At 40.9% G+C, this 17,587-nt stretch overlaps 1 protein-coding gene across 3 annotated transcripts; it reads right to left on the bottom strand.

Moving 5' to 3' along the window:
* Positions 1-10,326: 10,326 nt before the first annotated feature.
* On the bottom strand, positions 10,327-17,093 carry FST (follistatin). 3 transcript variants are annotated; one of them, XM_007486293.3, is made up of 6 exons: positions 16,962-17,093; positions 14,787-14,978; positions 14,080-14,298; positions 13,446-13,670; positions 12,319-12,546; positions 10,327-11,502 (listed from the first exon to the last, which is right to left on the bottom strand). In XM_007486293.3, exons 1-6 carry the CDS (start codon positions 17,041-17,043, stop codon positions 11,420-11,422), a joined length of 1,029 nt encoding a protein of 342 aa, XP_007486355.1. In that variant the 5' UTR covers positions 17,044-17,093; the 3' UTR covers positions 10,327-11,419. The 3 variants fall into 3 exon arrangements, with proteins under 3 accessions (XP_007486355.1, XP_001365328.1, XP_007486356.1); XM_001365291.5 differs by having other exon boundaries at positions 12,319-12,549; XM_007486294.3 differs by having other exon boundaries at positions 10,327-11,769; positions 12,319-12,549.
* Between the last annotated feature and the right edge of the window lie 494 nt (positions 17,094-17,587).

Below are 17,587 nucleotides of genomic sequence, written 5' to 3' on the forward strand. Positions count from 1 at the left end.
AGAAAATCTTTCTTTTCCTTCATTGTCCATTTCCTTCATTGAAACATTCAATTAATCTTATTTGTTCCCTTAGAAACCATTGCCTTCCCTGGTGTCTGAATTCCTCAGAAGCAATAGGTGAACAATTCTTTGCTTCAAAGTGCCTAGCATCACCCCTGGTGGTGACAAGCCACCTCTACCTCTCTATCTCTTCTCACCACCAATTCTGGCTATCTCTTCTGTACCTTAAGTGGACTGTCTGTCCTCTGTGTTTCTGCATTTACCCCTGACATAGTTATAACCAATTATGATTCTACTGATTGCACTATTTTACCCAACTTTGGACAGAAATCCTTTGAATCTATCCTTTACTCCTCCTCAATAAAAAAGGTGGCCCTCTTTGACCCTCTTCCTTCAGTTTCTATTCTTCCTAATGGATAATTCATTAATTGGTCAAGTAAATCTTTGATTCTACGTTAACAAGCTTGTTTGGATTATCCCTCCAAGATAATAATGTCATAAACCTTAAGGAATTATCTAGAACCAGGAATTTCAGTCACTTGGGCTTCATGTCATTAGATATGTGTGTCAAAAGAAATACATATATTGTATAGTTTATATTATTTGTGATCCTTATAAGTTGATTTATTTAGTTTTTAAAAATACATCCTAAAGTCTTTGTTTCTTTTATTTCTTTGTCTTTTATGTACTTGGCCTTTAATTGAAATATGCTTCCAAAAGAGAGTAGGTGGTTACTTGCAACTCAATTTGGAGTCAAAGGACCTGAGTTCAAATCTATCTCTGCTGCTGATTGCTTGTGAGACCCTGGACAAGCTATTTAACCTTTCTAATAGCTGAGACTTCATCAGTTCTAGCCCAATCCATAGCCCTATAGCAGAGTGCCTGGGCATCAGACTCCATCTCTTTTGGGCATTCCACTGAACTGCTCGAGGCCCTTGACTTCTGATGACTAAGGCTTCACCATTTCTTGCTGACATAGACCTTCATGCTGTCCATCTTCATGCCATACCATAACTTAACTAGTTCAAGTTCCGAGAAGAGTATTTAAATTCACACTACCATTTCTGGAAAGTAATTGATAACCAATTGCTATATGATTCCACTCAACCTCCCCATGACTTACCTATGCCAAATATCTCTCTATGTATTGTCCTTCCCATTAGAATATAACCTCTTTGAAATGAGAATGCTTTGCTTTTTCTATTTGCATCCCCGGCACTTATGGCAGTGTCCAAGACACGGTGAACACTTAATAAATAATTTTTCATTCATTTAGTCATTACAAGGCTCAGTTTCATCATGTATTCAATGAGAAAGTTGTATTAGATAGTCTCAAAGGATGCTCCCAAACCCAAGTCTATGACCTAATAATGACATGTTTGGTTCAAATAACAGATCGTGTGTTTTAATGTCAGAGCAAGCTAAGAATCAACAATTTGTCATATTAATTTTGGGAGGGTTTGTATGTGCCCGTGACTGGGGCAATCAGTGGATCTGACCTCTTGGGAAAGAAGGATGATATCCACCACACTGGGATCTCAAGGCATGGGAGCCCCCCCTTCCCCCCCCAGAACAGGTACCAGGAGCTCATTGTGGAGAATGCCAAAATTCACTGACACTTGAGATAGGAGCAGGTAAGTAGGGGCCAGAGTAAAGAATTCAAACAGGGAGGTCTGCATAGAATTGGGAGGTGGCCCAATAGGAGTCTTAGTGAAATGACTGGATTATAAGCTCCCTCCACAGAGCTTTTATCGTTCTCCAGCAGCAGGCACATTCCTAACATGATCTGCCATGTCCTCTCCTGACTTAGCTGCCTGGTGAGACCATGGACTTGAGCTGATTTCTATTCATTGTCATATTTAAAAACAAAAACAACAACTGAACAAAAAGGAGACTTAAACACAGCAGTAGGATATTAAGGAATTAAATACGTATTCATAAAGAACAAGTTATTAAAGAAACTGTTTCATTCAAATTAGCCCATACGCATCTTCTTCCAATGCTTGCTCCATTGGAGCATGGAGGGAATTCTGGGTTCTTGAAGGCTATGACAGTGCCCTGTGTGCTCTGATAGATCCTACCAAGCTAGAAAGGCTTTAAGTACAAGCCCAATGTTAGGCTACATGTCTGCTGTCCAAGTGAGAGCTAAGTGAAGCGAGGATAAATGCCAGGTTGGCTGCAGAGTGATTAATTAGCCACACTTAAGGACCATTTGCTAAGTCATAAAGGGTTTTGACCTGTGTTGATGGAGGGGAGTCCATACATTGACAAAATCATTGATCTTGGATGTAAGTAAGCGGGTATATACACCTAGGTAGTTGTGTCTATTTTGAGCAAGTGAATGGATTGTGGGAAAGTAGCTCGAAGATCTCCATTAGTGTAACAAAGAGTGCCTGACAATGACCAATCCAGACTCCAGAAGACATGATGAAGCATGCTACCCACCTCTTGGCTCAAAGGTAATAGACCAGAGGTTCAGAATGAGATAAACGCTTTCAGACAGAGCCAATAGGTGAATTATTTTTTTGCATGATGATGTTTATTCTTTATAGGGGAGGGATTTTATTTGGTGTATTTGTGGCTGGGTGGGGAGAGTGGCAGTAGTGAAAATGTTATTAAGAAAAAGCTGAAGAAAAGTAAGAAAAGAATATCAATGAACCTTTAAAAAATAAACAGAGATGAATAGGAAGAAGATCAGAAGAGGACATAGACCAGGAGGCAATATTGGGACTGCTCCATTAAATTTAAAAAATTATATACCTGGTAGAGATTCATTCCATATGCAATCCTCTCCTTATTTTCTCCTTTGTACAGAAAAATATTTGTATTTGTTGATGTTTATCAAGGTCATAATAACGAGGAGGGGGACAGCTTTTAATTTGGCATCAGGACAAATTTGAACCCCAATTTCAAGCTCTCTTAAGCCCCAATTTCTCAGTCTGTAAAACTTAGTCAGTCAAGTAGGTATTTATTAAGTACTTACTATGTGTCAGGCATTGTGCCAATTTCAAGAAATACAAATACACATAGAAAGACTGTCCTTGCCCTTAAGGAGCTTACATTCTAATGGAGGACAACAATACTTAAAAGGAATCTGAAAAGGTCTGATAGTTGATGAAGGCACTTCCTGAAAGGGAACAGTAGAGAATGAGGAAAATAGGTCTGGAACAAAATTAAATGTGGCTGGCCTGGGTAAATAAATAGTGTGGGAGGAGTCATTCAATCTGGGGGAGAGTCTGCAGGAATGGAGAGGGCTTTCAATATGTTGATTCTGGGATAAAGAGCAGTGATCAGGTAGGAGAGGTCCTGGGTGCAGCCTGGAGAGTAAATGGGAGAGTAAATGGGAACAATATTATCTCTACTTTACAGTGTTATTGAAAGGAAAGTATTTTATAAAGTTGAAAGTAATATGTAAATGTGAATTATTATAATGCACATACCTGGCAAGTGTCTATATCTATATACATATGTTACTATATCTCTGAGAGTCCTTCGGTCTACCCTTAAACATCTCCAGTGATCAGGAATCCAAGACCACTGAGGCATACTTGTGTGTGTGTGTGTGTGTGTGTGTGTGTGTGTAAACATTTGATGCCTGCTCTGGGCTTCTACTCTTTCCTATTCTCAACAGTTAAAGTTTGTTTGTTTGTTTTCAAAAGGAAAAAAGCAGCCCTCCGCTGTAACTATTTTAAAATCTGATCAGAGCAACGTAGACCTTTTCATTCTTTGCGAAGGGGAAAACAGTTCTGGGGACTTATGATTGGCACTTCCTGGGAGAGCCTGAATTTCTTTTGCTACAGAGCCTCAAGCTCAGTAGCAGCACTTTTGTCTGGGAAGTGATCAGGGAGGTGAATCTGGCATAGAGGAATGGGATTAATGATTTATACATTAACTGAAACTTGGAAGGAGCCTGGGTATTCAACCACTCATTTGTTCCAATAACAAACTCATAGGATTTCTGAGTTGGATGGGACCGCCGGGGCCAGTTAGCCTAAAATGTACTAGAACAGGAATCTCTCTGAAACATCCCTGACAAGTGGAACACCTCCAGAGATCTAAGTTACCTCATTAGCAGGCTTTTCCTTAGATGGAACAACTTTGACCTATTGCTTCTAATTTCTGCCTTCTGGAGCCAAGAGGGACCCTCTCTTCCATATAACAGCCTGTCAGATACTTGAAGGCAGAAGCTATTCAATTCAACATGTATTTATTACATGCCTCCTGTGTAGAAATCACTGGATTATGTAGTAGGAATGCAAAAGCAAAAATTCCCCTGTTCGATATCGTTGAGATTCTTATACGGCATAGAACCCTGATCATCATACCAACATGGTTTCCCTTCTTGGGGAACCCATTCCAGTTTTTTAATATCCTTCATAAAACGAAGAGCCCAGAACCTGAGGATCCAGATGTGGTCTAAGTTGGTGTTAAGTCATTTTTTAATGACCCACTTGGGGTTTTCTTGGCAAAGATATTGGAATGGTTTGCCATTTCCTTCTCTATCTCATTGTACATATGAGGAAATGGAGGCGAACAGTGTTAAGTGACATGCTCAGGTTTACATAGCTAATAAGTGACTGAAGCTGGATTTGAACTCAGGAAGATGAGCCTTCCTGAATCAAGGCCTGACACTCTAACCACTGCACCACCAAGCTGCCCGTGGCCCATGCATCCTAGTGTATATTTTTTGCTGGGGACATTCATAATTCATTTGTAATAGGTGTCATGTTGGATAAAGATGGGGCTTGTCCTCATCATCACATAAATCAATATTGGCCAAATTAAAATTTTGTTTTGTCAATGTGATAAGCATCACATTGACCAGCATGCTTTTTTTAAGGCATCAACATGTCCCGTTTGTTCTCCATTCTGCTTCACCGTGCTTGCTTCGGCAGTACATATTCTTCGTTGTGCTTCACATCTCCTCAGAGAACAACATTTTTCATATTTACCTTCTCTTACTTTTAATCTGTTGTTGTTCAAGATTCCAATTATCAACAACTCTGCAAAGTCGTTTCAGTAAGTTTGTCTGACTATTACATATTTATAAGAGAAAACTAGATAGTGAGGGTTGTAGGACCTGTCTCTGAGTTGTGTCTTCTTTAAGTTCATTTTAATTTTTATAGCGATTGCTTCTCCCAACTCGAACTTAAGAACTGGAGAGCAATTGGAGAGATGGTTTTTGAGAACATAAGAATGTCATTTTTATCATCATGTACGCCTCCTGGGTAGAACAGAAAAATTAAGCCTCTTTAAATCATTGTGACGAAGAAAACATTGCATTTACCTCTAACTGGAAGGTGGAATAGGAGATATCGGGAAACACACTGAGTCTGGAATCAGAGGACCTGGGTTTGACTTCCATGTTTGCTCCTTATGATATATAAATCTGTGGCTTATTCATTTTACCCATCTGATCTACTTTTGGCACATGAAATAGTCGAGCTAGGTGATGTCTCTGAGGTCTCTTCTAGCACTAATAATCTATAAATAATGAGTTGTTCGTGGCATGGCTGGTTTCTTTTTCAGGGATGTCATTGTAAAAATCGCAATTTGTACTTGGAGTCATTTTTCTAAATTATCATTAAATGTATCTTCTATCACAACATGAGCAATATGGAAAGGTATATTGCATGAAAGCACTGGTATAAGCCAAAGTTATAAAACTGTGTAGCTGGGTTTGTTTCCTAAGGAGATGAGGCAAAATCAGGACAAGAATCCATGGGCTCCAAAATATTTATAGCAGTTCTCTTTCTGGTGGCCAAGGACTGGAAATTGAAGGGATGCCCATCAACTGGGAATGGCTAAGCAAGTCGTGGTATATGATTGTGATGGAATATTACCGCACCCAAAGACATGATGAGCATGCTGATTTTTTTAAAGACTTAGAAAGAACCACATGAGATAATGACCAGTGAAATGAGTAGAACCAAAAGAACATTAAACACAGCTACAGGATTAATGCTGGAAGAATAAGCTGTGAGTGTTACCTCCAGCAACCGAACTGAAACATGAAAACATGAAAGACTTAATTTGTATGAACATGTCAGCCTCCCGAAGGACAACTTCTATGATGTGGAGAGAGGGGGAGGAGCTGAGACACTTGTGGATGGGATTGATTATGTAGATATGAAGAAAAGTAAGCTAACCATCTAAGAGATGTATTATTTCATTTATGTATGATCTTTTTCTTTTTATATGGAAATGCTTGTTTGGTTTGGTTTTGTATGACTTTGAAGAAAAAAAGAATAATAAAATTTAAAAAGCAGAAAGACAAAGAAAAGGATGCACTGGTATAACCTATGTCAGACTACTTAATGCCTTGGGGAGTGGTGGGGGAGGGAGGGAGAGAGAAAATCTGAATCCTAAAATGTCAAAAAACAATTGTCAAAAATTGCTTCTACATGTAACTAGAAAAAAAGAAAAGTAAATAAATAATCATCATTAACACTCACTGGAATAAAACTTACTCTTTAGAAATCATAAGCTAATACTAGTTACTCTATGAAAAATATTTTTGATGTAATGCATGCATATATAATTTAAGCCACACATGCAAATAAATCAATTGTCTATGTCAAAGTAGTTTATTCATGCCATATGAGAATGGATTTCCATAAAGAATGTTGATTTCATGTACTTAACTCGGAGGGATCTCCTAGGATAAAGAAAAAAGAAGGGGGGGGGAACATGTTTAGGGATCAAGACACGTAAGGGACAAGTGAACTTTCCAGGAGGCCATTCTAAAATTCCACAGAAAAGAAAGCAATTTTTGTCATCAGTTTTGCCCTTTTAACTACAGGCACTAGAAACTCAATATGTTTGGGTAAATATTCAAGCGGTTGATTTTAAGTTTTGCTTTGATGTAAAATATTATGCTGCTTGTCATTGTCCATTATAATTGATTATTGCTATCTAGTTCCAGAATCTAATTACAGAAATGGAGACTGTATCTATGTCCAGTCCTCTTTTTCCTTCTCTCTGGAATGCTTCAGTCTTCCTTCAATGGCCAGCACCACTTCTTGCCAAGAGGCTTGTGTCACATTTTTGTTTTAGCCACCATATTGATCAGTACTGTGACATTCAAAATGAGGCTGTAACTTGTCAAGTAGAATCTAGATTACATATCAGGAAGTCTGGCTAATAGTTTGCCATCTAAGTTAGGATGGGAGCAGCTAAGTGGTACGATGGATGGAGTACTATACCGAGAGTGAGGAAGACAAGAGTTTATATATAACCTCAGATACTTGCTAGCTGTGGAATCCTGGACAAGTCACAGCTTCTGTGCCAGAGTTTCCTTATCTGGGAGATCTCCCAAGGTTGGTGTGAAGATCAAATGAAATAATTATTGTAAAGCGCTTAGCATAATGCCCAGCACATAGTAGGCGCCATTTAAATGTTAACTATTTTTAAGAGAACTTGGATAAAGAGTAGATAATCTTATTTTTCAAAGTATTTTAGTACCACAAAGTGGTTTATTTTGAAATTATTCTTGATATTTCAGTTACCTCCTTGAGAATAGGAAGGATGTTCCTTTTATTCAAGACAAGTGAGCAAGCATTGATTACATACCTATTCAATGCTAGAGACTGTGTGAAGTTCTGGGAATATGAAGAAAGAAAAAACATCACCTCTTTTCCCAAGGTGATAACATTCCTATTGGAGAAATGACATACAAACAACAGTGTACCATGAAATAGAGAAGGCACTAGAGTACTTATGGCACATGTATTAGTCAAAAAGATATCTATGATTGCACCAGCTATGCCGTTTTTGGTTTACAAAGTAATAATCTGTCTCATATTAAAGAATATCTTTGGGGGCCACTGGGATTGAGAACTAGGCCTAGAGATGGGAGATCCTAGGTTCAAATCTGGTCTCAGTCACTTCCCAGCTGTGTGACCTTGCGCAAGTCACTTGACCCCCATTGTCTAGCCCTTACCACTCTTCTGCCTTGAGACTAATATACAGTATTGACTCCAAGATGGAAAAAGAATAAAAAAAAGAATATCTTTGGGGTGTAATAGTGTGGATGAAAATGAAAGTCAGAAAAGATCTTTCCATTGATTCTTAAATATTTTTTTGCTATCTGTGTTACATAAAGTTGGTATATTAGTCAGTAATCATTTCTCTTACCAATACTCTAAATATAAATGAACAAGATTTTGTGGGGAGATCATACTTTTAAATGTGAGGAATCCCCAAATTGAGAGCTGGTCTTTGAGATGGGAAGGACTGAGTTCAAGTTTTAACTGATACTTACTGACTGTGTGGCTTTGGGCAAGTCAATTAACCCAGTATTGTAGGAAAATGTCCAAGAATATAATTTGCTACCCTGTATGAGCAGAGTCAATGTCCTCATCTGGGAGTTTCCTATACCGATGAGATCACAGGTCTAATCTTGGCCTCTATTTTTAGTTCAAACAGTTGTGTACTGACTGTTAGTCCAATTCTGATTTTGGACAAAACTTTATGTTCTAAGGGCAAATTAGCCCAATGCAAAATCACTGATAAAAGTCAAAAGGGGAAAACACAAGGAAAGAAAATGAGGTCGTATTTGGGGTCTGAAAGGAATGATTGATACCTAATGAGGTGAAATCAGGATTTAAAAGAAATAATCTGGATGCTATTTAAAGGCAAGCTGTTGATTTTATCACTCCCTATGGCCAAGACACACATTGATTCCCAGTAAATTCGACATTTTTACTCTGATCAGGTTAGTGGCAGCTTTAAAACGTCGTCGACAGCATTCTAGGGCAAAGCAACAAATCAACGCCCGGAAAGGCTGTGAAACTCTATCTGCCCATCTCTCTTTTCCTTTTCGTAGAGCCCTTCCCTAGTGGCAAGTCAGTAGCTCCTCATACAGGAGAAGTTATGACCCTCTTCTTCTTGTGGTTAATGGCAGCCTGTCTGTTTTCTACACCTCCCTTCCCCAGCGCCCTGGGAATCCAGGGCTGAAGGATAACAAAACCCAACCGGCTTCCTAATTATTATACAAGCTCATATTAAAATGTGGCTCCCCTCGCTGCCCACCAAATTTCTCATGTTGCAACCACATTTTAAGTCTAAAGTTCTCTTATATGTCTCTCTGTCTCAGAAGTCCTTTCCATTTCAATAGTTGCCTCAACAGAGGAATTTAAAAGAATTTAGTTGGGATAGTTGCTTTGAATGAGCACTTAAAAAAAAAAAAACTTCCTTCTTAGAATCAATATGTATTGGTTCCAAGGCAGAAGAGTGGTAAGAGCTAGGCAATGGGGGCTAAGTGACTTGCCCAGGGTCACATGGCTAGGAAGGATCTGAGGCCACATTTGAACCCAGGACCTCCTGTCTCTAGTCCTGGCTCTCAATCCACTGAGCTACCCAGCTACCCCACCCCCTAGCACTTTTCTTTATTTAATACTATTCCTAATAGTAATTTCTCTTCTTTTAATCTTTCATTCCTAGTTTGGATTTGGTATTTCTTGGATATTTATACTATCACTGCCCATGCAGTTCTGTCTAGCTATCTAACGACTTGGGTATTTATGACTTTGCCTACCTGGCAGAAAGAAAGTAAATCAAAGATTTTAGGGAAAATATTCATTTTATTTTATATTCCATAGACAACTACAAAAAATTAGGTGTCTAAATTGTCCACATTACCAAAACATGCCTTTGTGTTGCCTTGAATTGAAACTATTCTGGTGAAGATTTCATTTGAATTCAATCTTTTGCTGGCTTTCTTGATCTCAAAGTGGCACACGCTTCCTTGAAATGTTACTAGGGTAAATGAATCATGTCAAAGCTTCAAAACCAAGCTGCCCCACTCTACTCCTCCTGCCTGCACTCCCCTCCTAAGGCTAAGGCCACAGACAGACAACTGCCAACTTGAGGAAAGGATGTGTGGGAGACAGTTGGGTGGCGTCCTTTTGGAATCCCTTCTTTGTGATAAGGTTCCTTTTGATGTTCTAGGACTGACCTCATTTGGTAAATGGGACGAGTGGATTTAAGCCTAACTGGACATAGATGTAAGTTGCCAAGAAGAACAGACCAAAGTAGGATAGAAATCCCAAGCCTAGCTGAAGAGGGGAGTTGCCAATAGGAAGCCAAGACTCTTCGTCTTTTTCAGTTGGACTTTAATTAGAGAAAGATTGGCACCAGGTACAAATAGATCTCGGGCCTCGCTACATTTAAACTCTACTAAAACTCTAATTCCCCAATCTCTGGAGATTCATTCATTATGAACGCTTATTTTGGGTAGAATAGGCATCGACTATAATATCACATTGTAAGAATCATTGACCCCAAACCTTAGCTACTCTCTTTTCCTAACAAGAAATTCAGGCATTTTTTAAAACATTTTTTTTTATTTTTCACTCATCATTTATTTACAAATACACATTATAACTTTTTATATACATTGCACATTTACATGGTAGAAAAGTACAAAACTATATATTTAAATGAATTTATATTTAACTTGCCATGTTTGAAAATATAAAATTGCATCAGAAAAAAAGTATTATGAAAAGCAAGAAACTTGAACTGATAAAGCTTTAATATACCTTTTAATGACATTGTTTGAAAAAAAGAACTAATCGAAAGGGTACAGCAGTCCGGCTGAAAGGAAACACCTCAAAGTATTTATGTGTCTATGAATCCCCTCTCTACTGCCACGACATCCCGATGGATGTCCCTTTTGGGCATCTTTCTCACCCCAATTCTTTGGATCTGTGAATTTTCAAAGTAGAAGAACATCTCGGTTTCACTGTAACACTGGTGTTCCCAGACTGTTTGGGGTCCAATGAGAGGGAAATGAGGAAGGAGTTTCCTTTCAGGTGGACTGCTGTACGGTACGTTTGAGTCAAGTCATAATGCCTTTTGGTCAGTCAAGATTCCTTGTAAACAAAAACCCCAGGGATCATGTATGTACAGAACTGGCAGCAGAGAATCCAATAAATAAACATGATAGAAACTGACATGCATGTTCATTAAAGTGGAAAGGGAATTTCAGCAGTGGACCAAAAGGTGACAGGTAAGTGAGTGGTAAGGAATGGATTAAAATGTTTTACAAGGAAAAAAAAAAGCTTTTTACTTTACAAGCAAGAGACCTCACAATAAATAACAACTGCTCTTCCTTTAACGAATAAATTTCTTCAAAAACAAGGTGTACAGTCAACCAGACATTTTATGTATAAATTATAAAACATGACACAGTATAAATAAATGTCTACAAGTCTCATCTATGGGCCCCATCCAGCAGACCTCAAACTGACGGCCTCTCCCATGTCAAGTCAGTGGGAAGGTTGCCTGGGAGAGGGCTGCAGGACAAAGGTCCTCTCTGTGTACTTTTCCCCCCAAAATAAATAAGCATACACTTATTTACAGTATGGACACTGATTTTTGTTGCCCAAGGGCTATCCCAACACTGATGGAGGGTTTACCACTCTAGAATTGATGATATAGGAAAGCTGTAGTCCTGGTCTTCATCTTCCTCCTCCTCTTCCGTGTCTTCAGTAATGGCTAGATGGGGGAATACAGGGGAGCTGTTGTTTAAATAAGGACAACAACAGCGCAGAAGCAGCTCAGTGCACGCTTTCAAAGCCCTCTGAAACAGCCATAATACAGCGGTGTATTTTTATGTGACTTGCAGTGAGATGCTCTTTGGCATCTGCTGTTATGCAATAGGGTTTGGTTTGGTTTGGTTTGGTTTTAAAAGACATAATCTATGAAGTCAAAAACTGCAGAAAGTTCTGAAGAATCAATGGCTCAGGTTTTACTGGCAGATTCCTGAAATCAGATAAAAAGCGCTCTTGTGTTCTAGGTTTAACTGCTTAGAGTCCTTAATTCAAAGTTAGTAGTGGCCATCTGCAGAGAAGCAGTTGCCCAGGGGCTACCGTATAGCTGTCTTTATTTATTTATTTTATGGAGTTAGGTTATATCCAGGTGTTAATAAAGCAAACAGCAAAGCACATACAACAAACAAAATTAGACCAAAAACAGTTTGAAGGATGTTCTTATAGGCAACCCCTAGCTGATAACGTGATATTCTAAAAAAGAATTTGATAGCATTTCAGGAACTCCCTTTGATGATTACTGAAGAGCTGGTGCCATTTATGAATCACCTGCTTTCTACAAGTGTTTACATCTTCCTTCCTCCTTTGCTTCCTTTTTTCTTCCTTTCTTTTGTTCTTTCCTGCCCTTCTACTGCCTTTCTTCCTTTCCCTCCTTCTCCTCTTTTCCTCCCCCTCTCTTTCACCCTCCCCCATTTCTTTTTGTTCCTCCCTAAGGATTGCCTTCAGAGACTTAAAGTGCTACAAGGTTAAAAATAACACTTACAGTTACAAGATCCTGAGTGCTTTACTTCCAAGACCACACCTGTGGAGCAGGCAGCCTCCTTCATGGCACACTCACTAGCATAAGTGGCATTGTCGCTGGCACACACAGCCTCATCAGACTTACTCTCTGGACACAACTCATCACAGAGTAAACACCGGCCTCTACCAACCTTGAAGTCCCACAAACATTTTTTTCCACCACTGCAGTGGATGTCTTCACAGGACTTTGCTTCTAGGATATAATATATCTGTGATGAGTAAACTCATGTTTTTGTTTCTTCCTCTTCCTTCTTTTCCCTCCTTTTCCCCTTCACTACACCCACCTCCCCCAGCATTTCTTTTTCAACACATGCATATGCATACACACATACACACACACACACACACACACACTCACTCACACACACTTTCCATAATCTATTTCCCATTGCTAGGACAATTTCCTCAAGTTGGGCACTCTTGTATCCTAAGATTAAAATGTGAATTTGGAGCTTCAAATGATATACTTTGCTTATAAGACATTTTAAAGATATTTGGAACAAAAGGATGCTCGACTTTAAGTTTTAAAGCCAAAGCCACAGAAGTCACTCTAAGGATCTTGCATGATAGTACATGAAAGGAGATTGTATTTCCAATCTTGGGAGGCATTTTATTTTAGCAAAGATCCATGAACTCCCAATTGAACTGGGTATTTTTTCCCAGAAGAGAGACAATTCCAAAAAGAAATAAGACCATCCATCAGGTAAATGAAGACTATTTCATAGTTCCAATTAATTTAAGAACAAGTGACCTATTTATTTCTTCTGTATAGCACAACAATTTCCCTTTCAATCAACAAACTGAGCGAGTCCTGAGCTGGGGTGAGGGAAAGATGGAAAATCAATTGGTTCATGCTTCTTACTGGCATTTATACGTGTTTGCCAACACTTCCTGAAGACAGCTGTTTCCATGAGGCAAGCTGTAGTCAGTTCATCAAAAATGGAAAACATCTCCCTGCCGGTGGAAGTCTCTTGCTCGCTCAGGAGAGCTTTGGGTTTGTTTGTTTGTTGACAACCAGGCAATCAAGTTGTAACTAGCGGCTCATAATCTCTCCCCACCCCCCCCCTCTCCCCAAACCAGAATACCTACTGATACATTTTCCCTCGTAGGCTAATCCAATGGATCTGCCCAGCAGGCAGGTAGCTTTTCTCAGGTGACAGGCACTAGAATAAGTTATTCCATCATTCCCACAGAGATACTGTTCAGAGGAGGTAGGCTCGGGACAAATCCGATTACATGTCACACAGTAGGCATTATTGGTTTGATCCACCACACACGTGGAGCTGCCTGGACATAAAACGTCCCTACAGGTCTCTGAAATAAAGACAGAAACACACACACAAACATTAACAGGCACAGCCTGGCCCTTAGGGAAGGAATATTTAATATTAGCATTCAGATCCGGAAACAGAAGCATCCATCTTTCAAAAGGCACTGGGGAATTCTTTTAGGTCCACTGACTCTACATGGACTCTCGACTGTTAAAATCAGTATCTGGTAGCCCAGAGTGTTTTCCTGTGGGGCGCCCTGGCCCCAAATGGATGGTGATGGCAAAGCCCAGCTCATCCATTAGCTCCTTTTACCCACGCCACCATCCTTTGAGGTAGGTGCTCCCACTGCCCCATTTTAAAGACTCTCATCAGCTGTCAGCTCCCAAGCACCACAAAGTCTGCTTCTGCTCAGAAGGAGGAAGGGGATGCTGCTTTGGAGAACCCAGACCTACTTTTACATTTGCCTTGGTACTGAACTTCAAGCTCTGGCTGCTCTTTGCATCTGGCTTTGAGGAGAGCGCACTCGTTTCTATAGGTTTTCCCATCCAGTCCACAGACTGGGCCCTTCCAGGTGATATTGGAGCAATCCGGCGCGCAGACACACCGAGGCTTGTTCTTCTTGTTCATTTTGCATTTCTTCCCGGGTCCACAGTCCACGTTCTCGCAGGTTTCTAGGAGTTGGAAAGAGGCATCGTTTACAGAAGGCTAGTCTCCAGAGCAGCCACGAGGATCACTTGTGCTTTACCCAACTGTGCAACCTGGAGCTACCGAGCGGAGCAGAGAAACTAGTCCGTCTGGAGGAAAGGGTGAGTGGGGGGGGGGGGAGGGAGAAAGTGCTGTCCGGATCAGTCATTCATCCAAAAAATAGCCAGAGGGCTCTGCTGTGGATTTCTCTACCCACAGCGGACTAAGAAGCACAAGGACCTTCGTAGATCGGCTCTTTGTCGGAAGTCTCCAAAAGGCGCGTATCAAACACGCTTCCGCATAAGGGTGCGAGAGAAGCCCCTTACACTAAATCCACAGACAAAAGACACCCAATCCAGCCCCTTCTTCCCAACATCAACAATGCCCAATTTTGCCTCCTAGGATAGGAAAGAAGCTGCCAGTGGAACGCCCTCTATTGATTGAATGGCTTGAAAGTTTAAAAGAGGAGCTCTACCTTTGCAAGGGATGCAGTTCGGGGCGCCCCCGTTAAAAATCATCCACTTGAAAAGCGTGTTGTCATTCACGTCTTCTTCAGTCCACGAAGTGCTAAGCCTCCCTGTGCTGCAACACTCTTCTTTGCTGAGCTCAGTTTTGTACAAGACCTGGCAACGACCGTTCTTTGCCTGCCGGAGCCAGCAATTCCCAGCTGTAACAGAGAAAGGGGGTGGAGTGGGTGGGGAGAGAGAGGGAGACAGAGAGACAACGGGAGGGAGGGAGGGAGGGAGGGAAGGAGGGAAGGAGGAGGCAGAGTGAGGAGGAAGGAGGTGGGGGAGGGAGAGAGAAGGGGGTAGGGAGGGAGGGAGGGAGGGAGGGAGAAAGAAAATATGAAAAAGTAAGAATTGGGGAAAGCGAGAGGGAGAGGGAGAGGAGAGAGAGCGTTCCAGCCATATCAGTGTCAGTTACCAGTGACCCAGACACAACACGTGCAGCTTTCATTGACTTTTACTAGACTGTTTACTTTTATTCGTCCCATTTCATAACCTGCAGCAACTCGAAGAGCAGCTTAAATAACCTGACAAAAACAGGATGCGACGGATGTTTTTACATGTTGGTTTCATGTAGGCGTTGTGAGTATTATTTGTGACAGGGTTAGGAAAGTAAGAACTTAAAAAGACGCATGCACACAGCACCGAAAAGCTAAGTAAAAGGCACTTCTGAAAAAATGAAAGGATCACACACACACACACACCCCAAAACAACCCTTGCATGACCAGAATCTGTTTTGGTGGTGCTGTAGCTCCTGCGGCTGGGGCTGCTGCTGCTGCTGCTGCTGCTGCTGTCGCTGCTTCTGAAGCTGCTGCCGCTGCTGCATAGGATTGCAATCCAACGGCCCATTTTGCAATCTTCAAGAATTGGGGGAAGCTCCCTCGCTTGCTTCTGTAGTCATTTCGAAATCCCTGAAGTCTGCTGCTTCTAGTGCCCCCAACTTGTACTAAACGAATTTGCTAGTTATCTCAAGAAGGGCGGACAAATTGTATGTAACTCCAGCAGAAAAGTAAGAGGCAATGCCAAAAGGCATTAAAAAAGTTGAAAATAACAATGCTATGGCTGCTAGAGCTACAGGTTATGTGTCATCTTCTGGAAAGCATGATGAAATATGTGCAGTGCTGCTTAAACCTGAAAGGGATTTTTTCTTTGGGGGGGGGGGGTGTTTTTTATGTAAAAAAAAAAAGTTTGGATGTCCTAAATTGGCCCAAGCCAAGAACTATGCTCAAAGTTTTGGGTTTGTAAAGCAAGGCTTTTGGTTAGAGATGAATCTACCATAAACCATAGAGGTGATTTTTCCCCCCTAGCAATTCAATCAACACTGATTCTAGTCATTGGTTTGTAGGTTATTGCATTAAAAAAGTTCCTTAAATAAGAATTGCTTCCTTCCTCTGAAAAGTCTCTTAATGTCTTAGTCACTTAGTCTTCCTCCATCTCAGAATTTTAATCAGTTTGTGAGCTCTACATGGTAATCTGTTGAAAATCACAGTGGCTTCAGAAGGAGTTTTTTTTTTTTTTTAATGGCATTCCGTATACCACCTAGTTTGGTATTTGGAATAAATCTGGGAAGAGGGAAGGAAAGATCCACTGAGCAGAGAGCTATTTTCCACCTAAAAACTTCCTCCGTCAATATTAGCTTTGTGCCAAGTTTCTGGAAGCACGTTTCCCAGACAGAGGACTCAATTCAGTGCCCCCTCAAGTCATATTAAAAAAGTTATCTAAGAAAGTGGTAGAAAAAACAATATATAGAATTAGTTTGTAAATGGATCGCCTATACTCTTCGGGATATGGATGCTCCCCCCCCCCCCACACACACACACAAGCAAGAGGAGATAACATCTCTAAACTAATTACAGCAGGAACTTTGAGCATCCAGTCCTAACTGCTGAACTCCTTACTACTGCTCAGTCACTCTTTATGTTGTTAATGATAACCAGAGCAATAGACACTGCTCCCAGTCCACAATGTCACTTCCTTAAGTTTTCCTATTCCTGTACATTCCGGAGCAGTTAACTTGCTACAACGAACCATCCTCACTCAAAGAGAGGCGTTAAGCAGAACAGAGCAGCACAGCACAGATCATTACCGGCAGACAGAAAAGTAGGAGACAAATAGTCCGGCAAACAAACCTTCGCCTACTTACCCAGGACTGTGCGATCTTCCATGAGCTGGCACAGCAGGATCAGGAGTAAAAGCATGCCCGGCTGGTTTCTCTGATTTAACATCCTCAGGATACGACTGAGTAAGTGAGTGAACGACCGTGTGTGTATGTGTGTGCGTGTGTGTGAGCGAGCGAGTGAGCAACGATATCAAGAGGAGGAGAGAGCACCACTAGTCAGACTGCTCTATTCAATGAACGTCAGAATCGGAGTGCAGTCTCCTTTAAATCTATATGGGGGTCTTAGCTGTTTGCGGTGGGCGGTCTCCTAGTGTGTGTGTGTGTGTGTGTGTGTGTGTGTGTGTGTGTGTGTGTGTGTGCGCGCGCGTGTGTCTGTGTGTCTGTGTGTCTGTGTGTGTGTGTATGTATGTGTGTTTGGGGGTGGGGAGATTTTCAAAAGTTCAGTGTGAATCAGGTGACATTTTCCACCTTCCCAATTATCTGTTTTAGGTGCATACGCTGTCTGAAATCAAATCTGGACTAGGGGGAATCGTTGGAGTTCTTGTTTGCGTAGTAGCAAGGGGGAGGGTGAAACTAGACTGGGAGGGGGGGAAGGAGCTTTGGGGGTGAGGGGGTGGGGAAGAACACCCACTTAAAGTCATGAATACCGG

This window comes from Monodelphis domestica, chromosome 3 (assembly GCF_027887165.1).
Source record: "Monodelphis domestica isolate mMonDom1 chromosome 3, mMonDom1.pri, whole genome shotgun sequence".
Taxonomy (NCBI): Eukaryota; Metazoa; Chordata; class Mammalia; order Didelphimorphia; family Didelphidae; genus Monodelphis; species Monodelphis domestica.